This window comes from Gorilla gorilla, chromosome 13, assembly GCF_029281585.2.
Source record: "Gorilla gorilla gorilla isolate KB3781 chromosome 13, NHGRI_mGorGor1-v2.1_pri, whole genome shotgun sequence".
In the NCBI taxonomy this organism is placed as follows: domain Eukaryota; kingdom Metazoa; phylum Chordata; class Mammalia; order Primates; family Hominidae; genus Gorilla; species Gorilla gorilla.
In genome coordinates this window covers 16842201-16863598 of record NC_073237.2, presented here as the reverse complement: position 1 = coordinate 16863598, position 21398 = coordinate 16842201, and the positions used below count along the sequence as shown (strand labels likewise).

Here is a 21398-nt window from a genome sequence, read left to right as displayed (position 1 = left end):
CTGGAGAGGATGTGGAGAAATAGGAACACTTTTACACTGTTGGTGGGACTGTAAACTAGTTCAACCATGGTGGATGTCAGTGTGGCGATTCCTCAGAGATCTAGAACTAGAAATACCATTTGACCCAGCCATCCCATTACTGGGTATATACCCAAAGGACTATAAATCATGCTGCTATACAGACACATGCACACGTATGTTTACTGCGGCACTATTCACAATAGCAAAGACTTGGAACCAACCCAAATGTCCAACAATGATAGACTGGATTAAGAAAATGTGGCACATATACACCATGGAATACTATGCAGCCATAAAAAATGATGAGTTCATGTCCTTTGTAGGGACATGGATGAAATTGGAAATCATTCTCAGTAAACTATCGCAAGAACAAAAAACCAAACACAGCATATTCTCACTCATAGGTGGGAACTGAACAATGAGAACACATGGACCCAGGAAGGGGAACATCACACTCTGGGGACTGTTGTGGGTGGGGGGAGGGGGGAGGGATAGCATTGGGAGATATACCTAATGCTAGATGAGGAGTTAGTGGGTGCAGCGCACCAGCATGTCACATGTATACATATGTAACTAACCTGCACATTGTGCACATGTACCCTAAAACTTAAAGTATAATAAAAAAAATACTGTTCTGCCATACATACAGATACTCATTAAAGATGAGGGAGTAGGGCATGGGGTGGGGGAGAATGTACCAAAACCAAAGACCACAGGATAATAACCTCAGAGCAGAGACTATCTCTCCAGTTATTTTTTCTTTTGTATGTAATGGAGAGGATTCTTATTATTTACTCTGATGAAGAAGTTTACATCAAGTGTTCAGCTTCCTTTGTGGGTTACAGAGAATAACCAGAGGGCTCAGATGTGCTCTCTGAATAACTATGTTTGGTTAGTGTTTTCTAGACAATATTAAATTTCACTAAAATAGACAAGGTTGATAGGACTTGGGGGGATAACTCATTGACTCAAGCTATCATTTTATAGGATTGTGAGAAAACAAATAGATGTACATTTAAAATACACTCATATTCTCGCTAGAAGAGAGGATTTTGAATATTCTTACATCAAAGACATGGTAAATGTTTAAGGCAATGGATATGCTAATTACCATGATTTGATCATTATGCAATGTAAAATGTACTGAAACATCACATTGTACCTCATAAATATGTACAATTTATTATGTGTGAATTAAAATTTTGAGTATAAGAAAAAATAAACTTCAATTATAAGAAAACAAGCCAACTTTTAAAAAATGGGCAAAATATGTGAACAGATACTTCACTAATAGAGATTTGCAACTGGAAAATAAGCAAATGAAAAACTGGTCATCATCACTAGCTATTAGAGAAATGCAGATTAAAACTACAATAAGAAGCAATGCTGCCCTTCCAGACGCATTGTTTTGACCATTTCCAACTTGCCCCGGCCCTTCCCGGGGTATCGCTGGGGACCCTACGCTGACGTCCCCCCTCCACCCGCGCCCCAAGGGCCGACTGGGCAAATTGGGAGACCCGCCCCACGGGGCGACCCAACTTTTCGGAACAGACCCCCACCGCCCACCCCCGCAGACCCCCGGACCCCCGCTCCCGGCGGAGATTCAGGGAACCCCGCACCCCAAGCCCTTCTAAATCGTGCAGTGTGAGTGTGACGGCCAAGAGCGGATGCAGCCCGGGATCGCCCGCACCTTCCCGTGGGCGGAAGCGCAGGAGCCGGCTGGGGAGGTGGCGCCCTAGAGGAGCGGCTAGAAAGCTGACACGGGGAACTGAGGTCAGCCTGGGGAGGGGACAAGACAACGAGAGCCGGGCGCCTCGGGGGCGGCGCGGGAGCCTCCACAGGACCGGGCGGGCGCCCCGGCTGGCGCGGGCGGGGGGCGCGCCCCCTTTACCTGCGGCTCCGGCTCCTCGGCCATTTCCTCATGCGGCGGCGGCCAGGACTGAGCTGACACCACTCAGGCCGGCCGGGTTTGAATGAGGAGGAGCGGGCGCGGAGAGGAGGGGGCGGGGAGGGCGGAGGGAGGGAGGGAGGCGTCGCGGAGTTTTTCTCGACCTTTTGTGCGGACACCTCCCGGATTCCGCGCCCGCACCCGTGTCCCCCCAAAAGACACGGGGAGCCGCGGGCGAGGGGTGCAGCCATCCGCCGAGGCGCCTAGTGCCTTCGCGTCTCCAAGACCCCCGCCCCAACAAAAAAGGAGCGTCCCTCACCCCTACCCCCGCCCGGAGGATTTAGGGCCTGGGCTCACCTCGGGCGCGGAGCTAAGTGTAGGCGCCAGGGGTCCCTAGAGCCTCCGGGGCGCAGCGAGTCCGGCGCTGGGCGACCGTTGGGTCAGAAAGTGTTGAGGTAGCAGCTGTTGCGCCCTCCCTTGGCCCCGCCGCTCGGAGACGCCCCGCCCCCTGCCTTGAACGGCCGCGCCGGCCCCGCCCCCTGCCTTGAACGGCCGCGCCGGCCCCGCCCCCTGCCTTGAACGGCCGCCCGGCCCCGCCCCAGCGCCCACGTGACTAGCATAGGCGCGCCCCCGCTCCGCCCGCCCCCGCAGACTCCGCCTCCGGGACGCGAGCGAGCGGCGAGCGCGCGCACTACCAGTTCTTGCTCGGCGACTCCTGCGCACGCGCGCGCCGTGCCACCCTCCCCGCACCCCATGCCCCGCACCCCTCCTCCCGCCATCCGGCTTAACCTGGCGGGCGCGCGCCGCGGCAGTAGCCGTGACAGGTACCCAGCGGGGGGGTGGGGTTGGCCCGCGAGGGTTTGCGCAGGCACAGACCCGGGTCCTGTCCCCGCCGCCCCCTCCTCTGCAAGGTGTGCCTGGGCGAGAGGAGGGGCCCGCGGCCCGAACCCCTGGGTCACCCCCGAATTACAAACAAAAACCTTAAAGCCATTGCTCGCGGGTTAGAAGACAGCTGTGCGTGCTCAGGAAAAGAAGCCACGCACAAGAGACCGCACGTGGCGTGGATACAGTGACACGAAACACCCAAAATCTCTTTTGAAAGGGAAACCAGGCACAGTGGCTCATGCTTATAATCCCAGCACTTTCGGGGGCCAAGGCGCTCACCTAAACCCGAGAGTTCAAGACCAGCCTGGGCAATACGGTGAAACCCTGTCTCTAAGAAAAATATAAAAATTAGCTAGGCATAGGGCTGGGCACGGTGGCTCACGCCTGTAATCCCAGCACTTTGGAGGCTGAGGCGGGCGGATCACGAGGTCAGGAGTTCCAGACCATCCTGGCTAACACGGTGAAACCTTGTCTCTACTAAAAATACAAAAAAAAATTAGCCGAGCGTGGTGGCAGGTGCCTGTAGTCCTAGCTACTTGGGAGGTTGAGGCAGGAGAATGGCATGAATCAGGGAGCGGAGGCTGCAGTGAGTCGAGATTGCGCCACTGCACTCCAGCCTGGGGGACAGAGTGAGACTCCGTCTCAAAAAAAAAAAAAAAAATTAGCTGGGCATGGTGGCTGGCACCCATGGTCCCAGCTACTCAGGAGGCTGAGGTGGAAGGATCTCTTGGTCCCGAGGAGGTCAAGGCTGCAGTGAGCCCAGATGGCATCACCGCACTCCAGCCTGGGCCACAGACCTTGTCTCAAAAAAAAAATAGAAAGTGGGGAAGAAAATGTAATACAAATTAATATACCAACAGCAATTAGTGAGTACTTTTTCCATGGAGCTGGGAGAGAGAATAAATGTTTGTAAAATTAAAATGTTCTACGCTAGAAATCAACTTTCCTTCTATGCTTTCTTTACTTCACCCCTTATAGCTACTTAGTAAATCTCACAAATCCTATCCTTCTAATCTCTCTGAAATGTATGTACCCTTTCCTTTCTATTCTCACCACCCATGTTTCTTTGTTTCCTTCTGGCCTGTGTAATAATCTCATAATCGCACCTCCTGTACCTGCCTTCTTTCTAGTCCAGAATACGTTTTCCTAAATTCCACCAATAACCATCCTGCTACTGCTTTGTGCGAAATTCTCCAAAAAAAATTTTACTTTTCCAAAATAAGTCAGGCTCCCTCTCTTAGGATACAAAACCACACCATGGCCCCAGCCAATCTTTCAGCCTGATTCACTCAGTATATATTTATTGACCTCTCCTTTCTCCCAAGCACTTGGCTAGATAGTAATTAAAGAGTGTGGCGCAAAACAAATTGGATTCCTCCCCTCATGGAGCTTGTATTTTAACAAGAAGCACAGACATTAAATAAATTAAAACACACAAAAAAAGACAAGCATATAATTACAGTATGTATCCTAGAGAAATATCACTCATGCAGAAAGCATACACAAGGATGCAGCACTGTTTCCAATAGCGAAAAGCTAGAAACAACCTACATGTTCTCCAAAAGAAAATTGCCACATAAACTATACCATATCCAAATTATCCAAATTTTAGAATATAGACAACAGGTTGGGCGCGGTGGCTCACACCTGTAATCCCAGCACTTTGGGAAGCCGAGGCAGGTGGATCACGAGGTCAGGAGTTCAAGACCAGCCTAGCCAACATGGTGAAACCCCGTCTCCTCTAAAAATACAACAAAATCAGCTGGGCGCTGTGGCAGGCGCCTGTAATCCCAGCTACTGAGGAGACTGAGGCAGGAGAATCGCTTGAACCCTGGAGGCAGAGGTTGCAGTGAGCCAAGATCGTGCCACTGCACTCTAGCCTGGGTGACAGAGCAAGATTCCATCTCAGAAAAAAAAAAAAAAAATAGAATATAGACAACAGGCCAGGTGCAGTGGCTCATGCCTGTAATCTCAGTACTTTGGGAGGCAGAGGTGGTCTGATCACCTGAGGTCAGGCGTTTGAGACCAGCCTGGCCAACATGGCGAAACCCCGTCTCTACTAAAAATACAAAAATTAGCCGCGCGTAGTGGCGTGCACCTGTAATCCCAGCTACTTGGGAGGCTGAGGCAGGAGAATCACTTGAACCCAGCAGGCAGAGGTTGCAGTGAGCCGAGATCATGCCACTGGGCAACAGAGCGAGACTCCCTCTCAAAAAAAAATACACACTGTGAATAAAATGTTTACTAGTTCCATATCCTGCTTTTGGATAAACATTTGATACACCATTCTATACTTACTCCTCTCTTTGCTCTATTCTGAATGCCTGCACCCCTCCCCGCCACCCAATCCCCCAACGTATATGCCATATATATAAGCATCAACCTGTAACCACCCTAATCGGCCCCAAGGTCACTCAAAATGCCACCTCCTTCAGTTACTCTCTCCTTTGTTCAATGCCTCCTTTATAACACTGTCTGCATTATGCCTAGCCCTGGGTACGTTATTTCTCTTACCACCTGAATAGTGGGGAGGTTCTTCCAAGGGAAGACCAGTTTCCTCCATGCTGTGGAACGGTCAACACACAGTAGGTGCTTCAATATTTAGCTGTTCCAATATGTAGCTGTTCTGTGCTCCTTGGGTTTTTGTTTGTTTGTTTGTTTGAGACAGTGTCTCACTCTGTCGCCCAGGCTGGAGTGCAGTGGTGTGATCTCAGCTCACTGCAACCTCTGGGGTTCAAGTGATTCTCCTGCCTGAGCCTCCTGAGTAGCTGGGATTACAGGCGTGCACCAGCACACCTGGCTGATATTTGAATTTTTAGTAGAGATGGGGTTTCACCATTTTGGTCTCCAACTCCTGACCTCAAGTGATCTGCCCGCCTCCCAAAGTGCTGAGATTGATTACAGGTGTGAGCCACTGCTCCTGGCCTCCCTGGATTCTTTTTTTTCTTTTTTTTGAGACAGTGTTTCACTCTTGTTGCCCAGGCTGGAGTGCAATGGCGCAATCTTGGCTCACTGCGACGTCTGCCTCCCCGGTTCAAGCGATTCTCCTGCCTTAGCCTCCCTAGTAGCTAGGATTACAGGCACCTGCCACCACACCCAGCTGAATTTTTGTATTTTTAGTAGAGATGGGGTTTCACTATGTTGGCCAGGCTGGGCTCAAACTCAGGTGATGCACCCGCCTCAGCCTCCCAAAGTGCTAGGATTACTGGCATAACACACCTCACCTGGCTCCTGGATTCTTTAATACACTCGTTTTTTTCCTCTTTCATGTGACATGTACCTAATAAGCACCCACTATGTACACCAGGCATTGTTCTATGTGCTGAAGATGCCGCAGGGAACCAAATAGATCAAAATGCCTATCCTCATGGAGTTAACATTTGATATTATAGTGTGTTAGATATTATAATAAGTACTATGGAGAGAAATACAAGGGGCAAAGGGGCTACAGAGTGGAGGGGTGGTGAGGGAAATGTTAAATAGATTGGCCCTGAAAGGCTTCATCATAGACACATCTAAATAAAGATCTGAAGGGGGTGACAGTGGCAGCCACATGGAGTTCTAGGGGAAGAGCATTCCAGGTTCAGGGACAGGCAAGCGAAGTCCTTGAAGCAAAGTGCACCCAGTGTTTCAAAGAACAGCAAGGAGGCCAGCATGGCATTGTGGCTGGCGTGGAGACAAGCCAGGAAATTAGGATAGGGATGGTGCATCTCGACTGCACGGATCTTTCTGGCCATGGTAAAGATTTTGAATTTCATTCTGAATGGTCCTGAGAGCTCTGAATAATCTGAGCAAAATGGCTGGGCTCGGTTAGTAAGTGGTGTATTCAATGGGTTCACACAATCAAGAGCACTCCTAAAATAGTAACACAGGGTCTCTCTCCTTTGCTGAAATCACTCAGATATTTAAATGTATCTCTATTTCAGGTTACTTCTACAACCATAACAGTAATAATAATAATAGTAAGAAGAGGGCTGAGCACAGTGGCTGGCTCATGCTTGTAATCCAAGCACCTTGGGAGGCCAAGGCCAGCAGATTGCTTGAGTCCAAGAGTTCGAGACCAGCCTGGACAACATGGCAAAACCCTGCCTCTACAAAATACAAAGATAATTACAAAATTAGTCAGGAGTGGTGGCAGGCACCTGTAATCCCAGCTACTCAAGAGTCTGAGGCAGGGGATCACTTGAACCCAGGAGGCGGAGGTTACAGTGAGCCAAGATCATGCCATTGCACTCCAGCCTGGGCAAAAAGAGTGAAACTGTCTTAAATGAAATGAAATGAAATGAAATGAAATGAAATGAAATGAAATAAAATAAAATAAAAATTTGGCGGGCTTGGTGGCACGCGCCTTTAATCCCAGCTACGCAGGAGGCTGAGATGGGAAGATAATTTGAGCCCAAGGGGTCGAGGCTGCAGTGAGCAGTGTTCGTGCCACTGCACTCCAGCCTGGCTGACAGTCTCAAAAAATAAAATAAATAAAATAAGAAGAACAGGGAGGAGAAGAGGAGGGATAAGAAGGGGAAAAACAGGCCAGGCTCGGTGGGAAGCCAGCTCTTTGGGAGGCAGAGGCAGAAGGATCACATGAGGTCAGGAATTCCAGACTAGCCTGGCCAACATGGTGAAACCCTGTCTCTACTAAAAGTACAAAAATTAGCCGGGCATGGTGGTATGTGTCTGTAATCCCAGCTACTTGGGAGACTGAGGCAGGAGAATCGCTTGAACCCCGGAGGCAGAAGTTGCAGTAAGCAGAGATGGAGCCACTGCACTTCAGCCTGGGCAACAGAGACTCTGCCTCAAAATAATAATAATAATAAAAGGGGAAAAACAAAATGATTTACTGCACCCCCACTATGTACCACTCTCAGCTCCAAAGCTGATTTATATTATGGTGTTACTTAGTTCTCCTGATAACCTTCATACTTAAATCCATTTGCAGATGAGGAAACTGGGGCCTGATGTTAACTTTCTGACTTAATTCTCTTACTTGAAGATCTACAACTAGAAGAAAGTGGGATTCTAGCCCAGATCCAATGCCAAAAGCCATGCTGACTCATACCATTCTTTTCTGTCTTAAGTGGTTGACCTTGGCCTTAGGAAAACAGAATAATAACAATCACTGATTGGGCATTGACTCTGGGGCAAGCACGCCATCCTCCATTTTGAGATCCCCCGGCAGAGTTGGAATCCAAGTCTCCCAGAATACAAAGTGGCACCTAGGAGCGGTGACCCCCACAGCAGGTCAGGGCTGAGCTCTTGAAAATGGCTCTCTGGGTTCAAATCAAAACTCGATTCCCCAGCTGTGCCACCTTGGGGCTTCCTTTGAACTCTCTTTGACTCCATTTTCCCCATTTTACAGATGGGGATAACAGAACTCCCTAACGGCCGGGCGCAGTGGCTCCCGTTTGTAATCCCAGCACTTTGGGAGGCTGAGGCAGGAGGATCGCTTGAGCACAGGAGTTGTAGGCCAGTCTGGGCAACAAAGTGAGACCCTGTCTTTGCAAAAAGCCTAAAAATTAGCTAGGCATGGTGGTTGTGTGCCTGTGGTCTCCAGCTACGTCAGAGGCTGAGGACAGGAGAATTGCCTGAGCTCAGGAGTGCAAGGCTGCAGTGCAGGCCAACCTGGGTGACATAGTGAGACCCTAAGATAGACAGATAGATAGATAGATACATACATACATACATACATAGATAAAAATTGAGATGCACTGTCACTTGAGAATTTCAAATTATGTGATAAGTATCTAAGGCTGTCAAAGAAAGGCTTTGGAGATGACCAGAAACTACCTTATGTAATTAAGTTATTAAGTCCCTAAACCATTTATATTTAAATATAGAAAATATATTTAATAACTTGATACAGGAAAAAAGAGCTTGTCAAAAAATCTCAAAAGAATAAAGTCTATTGGATTTAAACCATTTCCTTATAGAACCTGATTGCTGTATTACAGATATGAACTCTATATGCACTCAAATCCTTTCATCAATAAAAGGCAATAAGACTCTTATTGAGTAACAATAAGAGGCAATAAGGTTCTTATTGACTGTAACATTATTTAGGATAGTTCTTTCCAATAGAAATATCAGGATCAAGGGGTTACATAAAAAAAAAAATTTTTTTAAGTCAGTACTATACCATCATCTCTGCAAGGTAACTGCTCAGAAACAGAGCCTGAGGAATCTTTTCTGATCACAGATCTTTTGGTTTTCCCTTGCCCAGTTCGACTTCTTTGCCGCACCATAAATCCACCAATACCTATCCAAAAAAGAAATTGGGTAAACTGATAAATAATTTCTCCCTACGTTTCCACAGTACACAGGATAAAAATGCTTTATCTTGAATAGTAAGTCATTTTCCAAAATTAAATCTGTGCTAGTCTAAATAAATAACCCGAGTTTTAGGTAAAATAGAAGTTAAAAGCAACCAAAAAAAAAAAAAAAAAGGCAAAGCCACTGTTATCACTTATCAAACAGAATACAAAAAGACCTGTGTGCACTTCCTCTTCTAAACAGTATCAGTGTAAATATCAAACACTAAATTACGCTGGCTTATCTATTTGACAAATATTAGTGTCTCATACATCACATAACAGTCATGCACTGCATAATGATGTTGGTAAACAAAGGGCTGCATGTTAAGGCAGTGGTCCCATAAGATTATAATGGAGCTGAAAAATTCCCACCACATACAGACATCACCATAGTTATAACACCGTAGCACAATGACTTTATTTTTTAAAATGAATTTAGCGTACCATACAGCCTAAGTGTGTAGTAAGCTATACCATCTAGGTTTGTGGAAGTGCACTCTATGATGTTCACACAAGGATGAAAATGCCTAATGATGTATTTCTCTGAACCTAAGTGATGGATGACTGTGTCTGTATATTAACCGGCTAACTGGTACATTAGCTGGAGGACAGAAGACACGAACTACCTAGATGACACAAATATTCTTTGACTGATATGATTTCAGGGGGACGGTGTCTGGTACTCCAACGTATGAGGGCATTTATACATGGGACACATAGAGCCCTGTGGTTAAGAGCATGGAATCTGGAGTCAGACTATGTAATTCTGCTTACTCACTAAATACTTCTCAATGCCTCAATTCTTTCACTGGTTAAAAATGGGGGTAAGGCAAAGCAGCTTCTCATACATATGTTAAAAGGACAAATAACATAAGTGAAGTGCTTAGAATAGAGGTCTGGTACACAGTCAACACTATAAGCTTTTGTGAAATGATATCGCTGTCTAGCAATATACTCTGTGACCTAATGGGTCCCTCAATTAGAGGGTTGACTTCCATGTGAGGCAGAGGAAAAGAAAACAGTAAATGCAAGTTCCTGAAAGAAATCTGCAATGTCTAAAAAAGTACACTTATAAGCCTCATGATTAGGAAGAAATGAAATCATTTTCATAAAACGATTTAGAAGCAACTCATCTTAGGTCCTTATTATAGATATGACCTATTTAAAAGACAGGTTATCTTTTAAGGTCTCATGGAATAAGAACGAAGTAAGAAAGTTCTTCCTTACATATCCAAAGGGATTTAGATCACTCTTACCAATAAAATATAAGCAATAAGAAGCATAAAGATTGTACGAATCCAATTTAAAACCTCATTGGTAAACAAGATATTAATAAACTGGCTAAGGAAAGCCTACTCAACACGTGTGAAAAGCGGAAAATAATTTTTCTTAAATAAATACATAAAAGTCTACAACTTCCGTATTGTGACAATTTTAATAATTTTTTCCAATAAGGCAAATAAAACTGACAAGCAAGACCGCTTTTCTCTCCACTCCTGAGGCAGATAAGAAATGAGTGTTTAATCAGTCATGGTTTTTAACTAGACTATAAATTCTAGGAGCCATAATAACTCTGTCTTATTCCCCTTCACACTGTATACTTACTGGCACTCCTGCATAAACACTGAAGTAAGTTTTTTCAAAAAAAGATATTAGAAAGTGAATACTGAAAATTAAAAGCGTTACAGAAGTACACATCCAGAGGAACTATATAAATGGCCTTCAAAGTCCAAGTATGAAGAAAAGCCAATCTAGTAAAGCATTTAATAAAATGGTTAACATTTGGGATAAGGCATTCAATAATGGTTCATTGTGAAGTATTCACATATTCAAAATAAAGAACTCTGGAGCTAAAAAGTCGTATTCAAATAGTTTAGTTCTTTAATTTATGTGCACATATTTTTGTTTAGACAGTTCTTAATCCTGAATATTTAATTTTAATTGAAGTCTTCAGTATTGCATTTTTCTTTAATTAACCAAGTGTTGATGATATTGAAATGTCTACCTCAGGCACTATACCTGGTCTGTATGGTTTCCTTTTTCTCTTTTTGACACCATCTGTTCCTTCCACTCCCTTAGTTTCATCATCCACAGCTTCCCGCTCAGGACTAGATTCTGATTTTCCATCACAATCCATAAGTTCTCCTTCTGGAAAAAAGTAAATATATACACAAAACTGGAAAAACCTATCAAATATATAATCCCTACACAATGGGGAATAAAAAGTAGGGTTGTTGCTGAGCCATTTTAATTGTACATCCCTGTTGGTAGGGAAAGTATGAAAGGAGATAGAAGCAGCCCCAAATGGCTGTAGAAATTGTGCTGCTTAGTGCAGTGTTCCCATGAAATAAAACATAATCAGAGAAGGGGAACACAGAACTCAGAGTTCTGTTAAGTGCAATCCATTTGCACTTAACAAATTCACTTGCTTTTAATTATGTCTTCAGGTCCAGGTCTCTAGACTAGAACTCTCTTCTGAGCTTCAACCACAGCTATAATTGAATATTACCTAGTTACTGAAAACTGTATATCCAAAATGAACTATTAATTTAAAATAAACTTTCTCCTTTTTCCCATGTTACCTATCATCATTAAAAGGCATGGAAATGTAACCTGGAGAAGACAGAGGCCTGGAAGACCACCTTAATCATTCCTAATCTCTTTCCTCCTACAACCAAGACTCCTCAATACCTCTGAAATGCATTTTATCACTCTCTACTACCATCTTAGTCCAACCTCAGATGACTCACTATTAATACAATATGCTCCTATCTAGTTCCCCACCTCAAAGCTTACCTCTCTCCAATCAATTCTTTAAATTACTGCATAAATGATCTTTCTATAAATATGTATCAATTTTCTGCTTAAAATCCTTTCATGTCTTCCCAAATGCCCTCAAAATAAACTTCAAATTGCAAGGCCCATTACAACAGTCTCTTGTAAACTTTCCAGCTTCATCTCACTCCCTCCAGTGAACTATACTCAGTTCTTTGAATGTATCAAGCTCTTTCTTCCACTATCTTCCCCAATTTCTGCCTTCTACCTAACTTATCTTTCAGGATTTATTCTAAACTTCACTGTATTAAAGAATTCCTGATATTTAGATAAGATTATGTCAAACAGTTTTATGCTTGCATGTATGAACGTCATGCTTCATTTTTATTGGTTCTTTAAAATCTGTGTCCCTGCTAGATTATATTCTCCATGAGAACAGGTACACAGATTTTCTTAGTAACAGATGTATTGTTAGTAGGATACCTAATACATGTTCAATAAATACTTCACTGAATGAGGTAAATGGAATGCTTAGAGAATGCTATTTTAGAGAATGCTATTTTAACACTGTGGTAATCAAACTTTTCCAAGTTATATATGCTTTACATTGTATTACAGGAAAAAGACATGTTTATCAAATACATTTTAAAATCAAGTTGGTAACTCCTTCAATATTCTCAGTATTAGAGATAACGTATTTCTGTAATGGCATGAACAGGGTATTTGTCTTTTCTTTTTTATTATATTTGGTCTATATTTGAGGCCAATTCCATAACAATCTGATAATGGCTATGGACTTATGACTAAACCGTGAAAAGAAAAGTTTATAGACCAGGCACGGTGGCTCATGCCCATAATCCCAGCACTTTGAGAGGTCAAAGCAGGTGGATCACTTGAGGTCAGAAGTTCCGTACCAGCTTGACCAACATAGTGAGTCTCTACTAAAAATACAAAATTATCTGGGCATGGTGGTACACGCCTAAAATCCCAGCTATTCAGGAGGCTGAGGCAGGAGAATTGCTTGAACCCGGGAGGCGGAGGTTTCAGTGAACCGAGATCGTGCCATTGCACTCCAGCCTGAGCAACAAGAGTGAAATTTCATCTCTCAAAAAAAAAAAAAAAAAAAGCCGGGCGCGGTGGCTCATGCCTGTAATCCCAGCACTTTGGGAGGCCAAGGTGGGCGGATCACGAGGTCAGATCGAGACCATCCTGGCTAACGGGGTGAAACCCCGTCTCTACCAAAAATACAAAAAATTAGCCAGGTGAGGTGGCTGGTGCCTGTAGTCCCAGCCACGTGGGAGGCTGAGGCAGGAGCATGGCGTGAACCCGGGAGGCAGAGCTTACAGTGAGCCGAGTTGGCACCATTGCACTCCAGCCTGGGTGACAGCGAGACTCTTTCTCAAAAAAAAAAAAAGAAAGAAAGAAAGAAAAGAAAAGAAAAGAAAAGAAAAGAAAAGAAAAGAAAAGAAAAGAAAAGAAAAAAGAAAATTACTGAAAAAAACAAACACCAAAGATGACAATACCAATTGTTTACCTTCAAATAAACCCACCTAAAAGTTAATGACAGGGAATTTTGGGTTAAGGTGGCAGACTAAATTCATACATTAAAATTACATTCTCCTGAAACCCTACTAAAAACACACTGAAATAATCTATTTTTAAAAGATAAAATCAAGCTGTGGCATGGTGGCATGCCTGTAATCCCAGCTATTTGGGAGGCTGAGGTGGAAGAAGAGAATTGCTTGAGCCCAGAAGGTTGAGGCTACAGTGAGTTATGACCACACTACTGCATTCCAGCCTGGACAACAGAGAAAGACCCAATCTCAAAAAAAAAAAAAAAAAAAAAGACAATAGGAAAGGAGAAAAACAACTTAACAAAGGCAAATTCTCAGTTGAGAGCAGAAAGAACTGAAAAAAAGAATCCAGTTTATAACAATCCTCAGAAGGCTGAGAAACTAGGAAAACTGGCCACCTTTGGAAATAAGTGGGAGAAAACTGAAGCAACAAGAGATTTAATTATCTGCAGAAGTTATACTCCCTACACCTGCTTCCTAGGTTTACACACTGAGAAGCTGCTACTCTCATTTGTGGGATGCAGGATTCCTGGGTGACCTTAAACGGAACAATGGGATGAAGATCGAAAATAGGACCAAGAAAATATGGGCATACTAAGTGTGGACAACCCCATTCTGCTCCCGCTGCCGGACCCCACATTTCCCCACTGAATTCTCAGAAAGCTAGCAGCCAGATCTCTAGCCTCCAAGTATGAGGTTTGAAAAGACTGTTGTGGGGAACCTGATCAGTTCAAGAAGAACATCTAAAGATACTGAAACCAGAGGGTTCACCAAATGGTCAGCACAAATCACCCCACTAAACTTACAAATCGACAAGCACCACCACATACTCAAAGCTTTCTAATCAACTACTTAATTCCTTTTTAAAAAATAAAAATACTATCTATCCAGTCTCCATCTTTAGTTCTTCACTTTTAATCATGCATGTATCATAAAGATTATCTGACAATGGTCTATAACAAGCTTGTCCAACCTGCAGCCAAGATGCTTTAAATGCAGCCCAACACAAATTCATAAACTTTCATAAAACATTATGAGACTTTTTATGAGGTTTTTTTTTTAAAAAAAGCTCATCAGCTATCATTAGTGTATTTTACGTGTGGCCCAAGACAACGCTTCTTCCAATGTGGGCCATGGAAGCCAGAAGATCTGCAACACCCTTGATCTGTAACATAAAAGACAGAGACCTGAGAACATAAAAGACAATTTGGAATTAACAGACTAAGTAGGAAGTAAAGAAAATCTTCAAAAAGATTAAAATCCTCTGAGGGATAATATAAGATACCCTTGAGGCAAGAATAGGATGCTACAAAAGAAACATTCAAAGGGAGGAAAGAAAGCTCTTGAAATAACTGAAATAAAAACAAAACTCAGTAGAGGAAGATAAAATAAGGACATGATTGGAAAGAAGCAGAGAAAAACTGAGTATGTTTCACATCTGAAAAGCAGAATTCTGGAAAAAGAGAGGGAATTGTTATCAATAATATAGTTCAAGAACATTTCCTACCACTGAAGGATATAAGACAGCAGACTGAAAGAGACCACTCAGTGCCTAACAAAACAGATTTTAAATGTCAAAAATAGACAAAAACAGACGTTATCCTCATGAAATTTTAGAACACTGAGGACAAAGAATTTCCTAAAATCTTAAGAGCTTCCAAGAAAACACAGGTCACATAGAAAAAACCGAGTTCTTCATATACTAGAAACTAAAAGACGGTGGATCAATTGACTAAAAATGATAAATGAAAATGTATTTCCAACCTGGAAAAGATGAGTCAGGTAGGAAGGTAAAATAAAGACATTTTCAGAAGTATATAATGCTCAAAACTTACCTTCCACACATTCTCTGTCAGGGAGCTGCGGAAGATACGTTCCACCCAAATTGAGGGAAGAAATAAAGGGAAATTCATGAAATTGCAGAAAACACATGTAACACAGGAGAAAACAGAAGATGATCTCCAGGATGATAAAGAGGAAATCCCCAAATTAATCATATGCAATGGTTTGTGGCCAAGGATAGCACTGGATCTAGTACAAAGACCACCTTTCACCTGAAACAATGCACACAAGGACAGTAAAAACCAAGAGAGCACTTTTATTGATGAGGTTCATAGTGACACCAGTAAGCATACATGTTGAGACAAATGGCATAAAGTAGCACATACAGTGCCCTAACACAAGTGGTATCACTGTAGCTAAAGTCTCTTCTAACCAACATCTTCACAAGGGCCTTCTGATTCCCACAGGCTGAAATAAAGAAAAAGACCGTTATCGGCCAGGCACGGAGGCTCATGCCTGTAATCCCAGCACTTTGGGAGGCTGAGGTGGGTGGATCACGAGGTCAGGAGATAGAGACCATCCTGGCTAACACGGTGAAAACCCGTCTCTACTAAAAATACAAAAAATTAGCCAGGCGTGGTGGCGGGTGCCTGTAGTCTCAGCTACTCCAGAGGCTGAGGCAAGAGAATGGCATGAACTTGGGAGGCAGAGCTTGCAGTGAGCCGAGATTGTGCCACTACACTCCAGCCTGGGCGACAAAGCAAGACTCCGTCAAAAGAAACGAAGAAAAGAGAAGAGAAGAGACGAGAAGAGGACAGAAAGAAAGACAGAAAGAAAAGAAAAGAAAAGAGAAAAAGACTGTTATCACCCAAATATGAGAAATTCTCCCATATATACATACTTGTATCTAGATGACTAATCTCTGGAAAGTTATAAGAAAACACTGGTTCTTTCCAAGGAAGGGATGGCCAAAAGGTAGGCTAACTTAACATTGTTCACTCTTTTTAAGACTTTTGTATTTCTTGTATCATGCACAGGTATTGCCTATTCAAAAACAAACCTACCACAGGGAAAGACTGAAAGCTTTTCTTCAATATCTGCTACAAGACAAGGATGCCTACTCTTAACACTTATATTCAACATAGTCCTAGCCAGAGCAATCACATAAGAAAAGGAAATAAAAGGCATCAGCAGAAAAAAGGGGGTAAAATTATCCCTGTGTGCAGATGACATGATCTTGTATGTAGAAACCCCTAAAAATTCCACAGTTACTAGAATAAATGAATTCAGTCAAGTAGCAGGATACAAAATCAATATACAAAAATCAGATGTATTTCTTTATACAAATAATGATCTGAAAAAAAATCAAGAAAACATTTCCACTTAAAATAACATCAAAAAAATAAAACACTGAGGAACAAATTTAATGAAGGAAGTGAAAGCTTTATATACTAAACACTATAAAATACAGACAAAGTAAACTGAAGACACACAGCCGGGCATGGTGGCTCACGCCTGTAATCCCAGCACTTTGGGAGGCCAAGGCGGGTAGATCACCTAAAGTCAGGAGTCCAAGACCAGCCTGGCCAACATGGCGAAACCCTGTCTCTACTAAAAATACAAAAATTGGCCAGGCGGGCGTGGTGGCAGGCACCTGTAATCCCAGCTACTTGGGGGGCTGAGGCAGCAGAATTGCTTGAACCCAGGAGGAGGCGGAGGTTGCAGTGAGCTGAGATCACACCACTGCACTTCTGCCTGGGCAACAGAGTGTGACTCTGTCTCAAAAAACAGAAAAAAACTAAAGACACAAATAAATATAATGATATCCCCAAGTTTGTGGATTGGAAGAATATTGTTAAAATGTCCATACTATCCAAAGTGATCTACAGATTCAATGCAATCCCTATCAAATTTCCAAAGGCATTTTTCATAAAAATAGAAAACACAATTCTAAAATTTGTATTAAATCATAAAAGATGCTGAATAGCCAAAAGAATCTTGAGAAAGAAAAACAAAGTAGGAGGTATCACACTACCTGATTTCAACTTATATTACAAAGTGATAGTTATCAAAACAGTATGGTACTGGCATAAAAACAGACACATGGATCAATGGAACTGAATACAGAGCCCAAAAATAAACCCAAGCATATATTATGAGCTAATTTTTGACAAGTCCAACAAGATACAATAGGGAAAAGATGGTGTCTTCAATAAGTAGTGGTAAGAAAACTAGATATCTATATGCAAAAGAATGAAACTGGACCTGATGCCTATCTTACACATCATACATAAAAAGCAACTCAAAATAGATTAAATACCTAACACCTGAAACCATAAACCTCCTTGAAGGAAATTTAGGAGAAAAATTTCTTAATATCCTCCTTGACAATGATTTTTTGGATATCCCATCAAAAGCTCAGGTAGCAAAAGCAAAAATAAGCAAGTGGGACTACATCAAGCAAATAAGCTTCTGCATAGCAGTAAAAAAAAAAAAAAAACAAAACAGGGGTAAAAAGGTAGCACAGGGATTAGGGGAAAATATTGGCAAACCACACATCTGATAAGGGGTTAAAATCCAAAACATATAAAGAACTCACACAACTCAGTAGCAAAAAAAAAAAAAAAAAAAAAAAAAAAAAAAAAAAAAACCCAAATAACTGGATTTTAAAATAGGCAAGGACCTGAATAGCCATTTTTCCAAAGTCACACTAATGGTCAAATGGTATATGAAAAGATGCTCAACATCATAATCATGAGGAAAATGAAAATTAAAACCACAATAGATATCATCTCATGTCTCTTAGAATGACTATTATCAAAAAGGCAAAGACATAAGTGTTGGTGAGGATGTGTAGAAAATGAAACCTTTGTACATGGTTGATAGGAATGTAAATTAGTATAGCCATTATTGAAAACAGTATAGAGTTTCCTTAAAAAAAATACAACTACCATAAGATCCAACAATGCCTCTGTTGGGCATATATTCAAAGGTAATAAAATCAGCATCTGAGAGAGACATCTGCACTCCCACGTTCATGGCGGCATTACTTCCAATAGCCAAGATATGGAAACAAACTAAGTGTCCTGATGGACAATTTACTTACCCATTCAAGGACAGATGAATGGATAAAGAAATTGTGACGTTTGTATATACATATATTAAGTCCTCCCTTAATGTCATCAATAGGTTCTTGGGAACTGAGACATTAAGCTAAATGAACATACAGCAGGTCCTCAAGTAACACTGTTTCCTTCAATCTAATTTTGGCATAATGCAAAATGAAAAAAAAAATCAGTTTTGTCATACTTTTTTTCCCCTCTTAACCACAGTTTCTAAGAACTTACTGATGACAATGAGGACTTTATACAATGGAATAGTTAGCTTTAAGAAAGGAGATACTGCCATTTGTGACAACATGGATGAACCGGGAGGAAAGTATACTAAATAAAGTAAGCCAGACACAGAAAAATACTGTATGATCTCATTTAATAAGCAGAATGGGAGGCAGCGGGGTGAGAAGCTGAACGTATAGAGAGTAGAATGGTGGTTTTCAAGGGTCTGGAGGTAGGGGATGGGTGGGATGGGCAGAAGTAGGTCGGAGGGTACAAATCTGCAGTTAGGTAAGATGAATAATTCTAGAGATCAAATTAATACACAGCATGAGAACCATAGTTAATAATATTGTGTACAGAAAATTCGCTGAAAGAGATTTTAGGTGTACACACACAGAAACTATGGAAGGTGAAGGATACAGACATTTGTTTGACCATAGTAATCATTTCACTATGTATACAAAGCATATTGTATGCCTCAGATATGTATAATAAAAAAATGAAAAAAAAACAAAAAACTGTATCCTACCTTCCAAAAACAGTTTCAAATGCATTATGTCTTTGGATTTAGCAAGGAATTCACCTTTGCAGGCCCACTTACATACAACATTATAAATATACCAGGTGATACATTGTACTATTCACAGCAAAAGATTGAAAGAAAGCCGGGCACGGCGGCTCACGCCTGTAATCCCAGCACTTTGGGAGGCCGAAGCAGGCAGATCACGAGGTCAGGAGATCGAGACCATCCTGACTAACATGGTGAAACCCCGTCTCTATTAAAAGTACAAAAAAATTAGGCGGGCATGGTGGCGGGCGCCTGTAGTTCCAGCTACTCAGGAGGCTGAGGCAGGAGAATGGCGTGAACCCAGGAGGCGGAGCTTGCAGTGAGCGAAGATCGTGCCACTGCACTCCAGCCTGGGTGGAGTCCACTCTGTCTCAAAAAAAAAAAAAAAAAAAAAGATTGAAAGACACCCAAAGGTCTATCAACAGGGGAAAGAACAGGTAAATTAAATTGCTTATATTTCCATACAAAGGAATATTTGCAGCCATAAAAAAATGAAGGACAGCAAAAAGTAGTAAGACAAAAGGAATAAAATATATATATACACACACACACAAATATATATATATATATACACACACATTTCCTTGTACATGCATAAAACACATCTGGAAGGTTACACGAGAAACCTCTGAGGTTTCTGGAGATGTAAACTGGGGGCATGAAGGCATGGGAAAGGGAGAGAGTTCACTGTTTACCTTTTTATTATTTTCCAATTTTAAATCATTTGAATGTATAACTTGTCTAAAAATCAAATTTTAAAAGTTGAGGGAATTAACATTACAGAAAGTAACAAACCTCAAGGAAGCAGCCACCTTCACCAGATGGACAGTCTACCTCACTCTTCCCACGCTCCAGTAGTTACTGAATGCCACTCCCCTCCCTCCATTCAGTCTGCCCCACCTGCTGGCCTTCTAGAGCCTCAGTGCAGTCCTATTCCCACACCTCCAAACACATCCATACACTGTGATGGTCGATCTGGGACCACCAGTTGAGAGGAAATGTGTTGTGTTTCCACTCTTGAGACAAACAGAGTGTTATTTTATTGAGGTTTGGGATTTTTTTCTTGCATTAACAGGGTTTCTAGATCCCAGTAGGTGAATGAGAAAGAAGTATGCTTTTATTGCATAAGGAATTTGTTTCTGATACACCAAAGTGATGATGTATGACTTTTCTTAAAGAAGTGGTTATTAGAAGAGTTAAAAATCAATAGAAACAAAAAGTCATAGGTATTGTTCCAATACTCCAGGAACATCACAATTTGGATTCTGTAGATGTGTGTAATATAATGTGTAATATTACATTCTGACAACCTCAAGTTGAAAACTGCACAGCCGAAGATCACTTATAGTCAGTAACACTTTTCAAACTTTAATTTTAAATTCATCAAGTCTCTCCCTAATATATCATACTTTTTAATAAAGGAAATTGTCAGATACGCTATAATACAGAGGAAAACGTTTATATACTCTTTCATTATAATTTTTCCACAACTTCCAAAATGAAGAAAAAGACATGGAAACATTAAGTTCAGAGAATAATTGTGGCAGACAATTCCCTCCTCCTGAAAGTTCAATTACCCCAACACAGGCATAATTTCTTACTAACTCAAAAGGAACTGAATTCACATATAAAGACAAACGTGGGATTCTGTTGAGTTCTGTTGGACAGAGAACACAATTGCTCAAGCACTGGTTGGGCACTTGTATTCTAATAGCTCACGGTTACTGAGCACTCCATGTCTGGGAAGAGCCAGTGCTGGGTGCCTGGCATGCATCCTTGCACCTCATCAGCACAACTATCCTATGGGCTCATCCTGGTTAACCTATTTTATAAATGAGAACACTAGCATCAGAGAAGTTAAAAAATTTGCCTAAAAACATCCAGAGTAGGTTTCATCGTTGCCCACTACTTTATAATGCTTTCCCAAGGGTACTGAGACGTTATCAAAACATGTTAGTGAAACAGTCTAAAACATCACAAATTTTAGGTTAATAAAAAATACCCAGAAAAGGGCAGCGTTATTAGAAATCTCAGCATAACGTAATAATAAGAACTTATGATGATTGTATTCTTTTCGTATTTTTTCTCCCATACAGGCATATGAAATACCATAAAACTTATTTTAGGGGTGTGTGTGTACATGTAGTTTCAGGATAATATAGTAATCTAAAACATTTTTAATATGGCAAAGTGTGGCAATACTAAATTTTTAAAAAGGATTTTTATTTAGCAAACAGAAAGCAAAAATGTTGTCCAAGTAAC

General features: G+C 41.9%; 1 protein-coding gene across 1 annotated transcript in view; it reads right to left on the bottom strand.

Moving 5' to 3' along the window:
* The window catches only part of LOC129524470 (histone-lysine N-methyltransferase 2C-like), a 61539-nt gene that overhangs the window by 14797 nt on the left and 25344 nt on the right, over positions 1-21398 (bottom strand). The window contains 2 exon segments of the mRNA XM_055350061.2: positions 8928-9047; positions 11122-11250. Of these exon segments, the coding sequence (XP_055206036.2) occupies positions 8928-9047; positions 11122-11250 (249 nt within the window).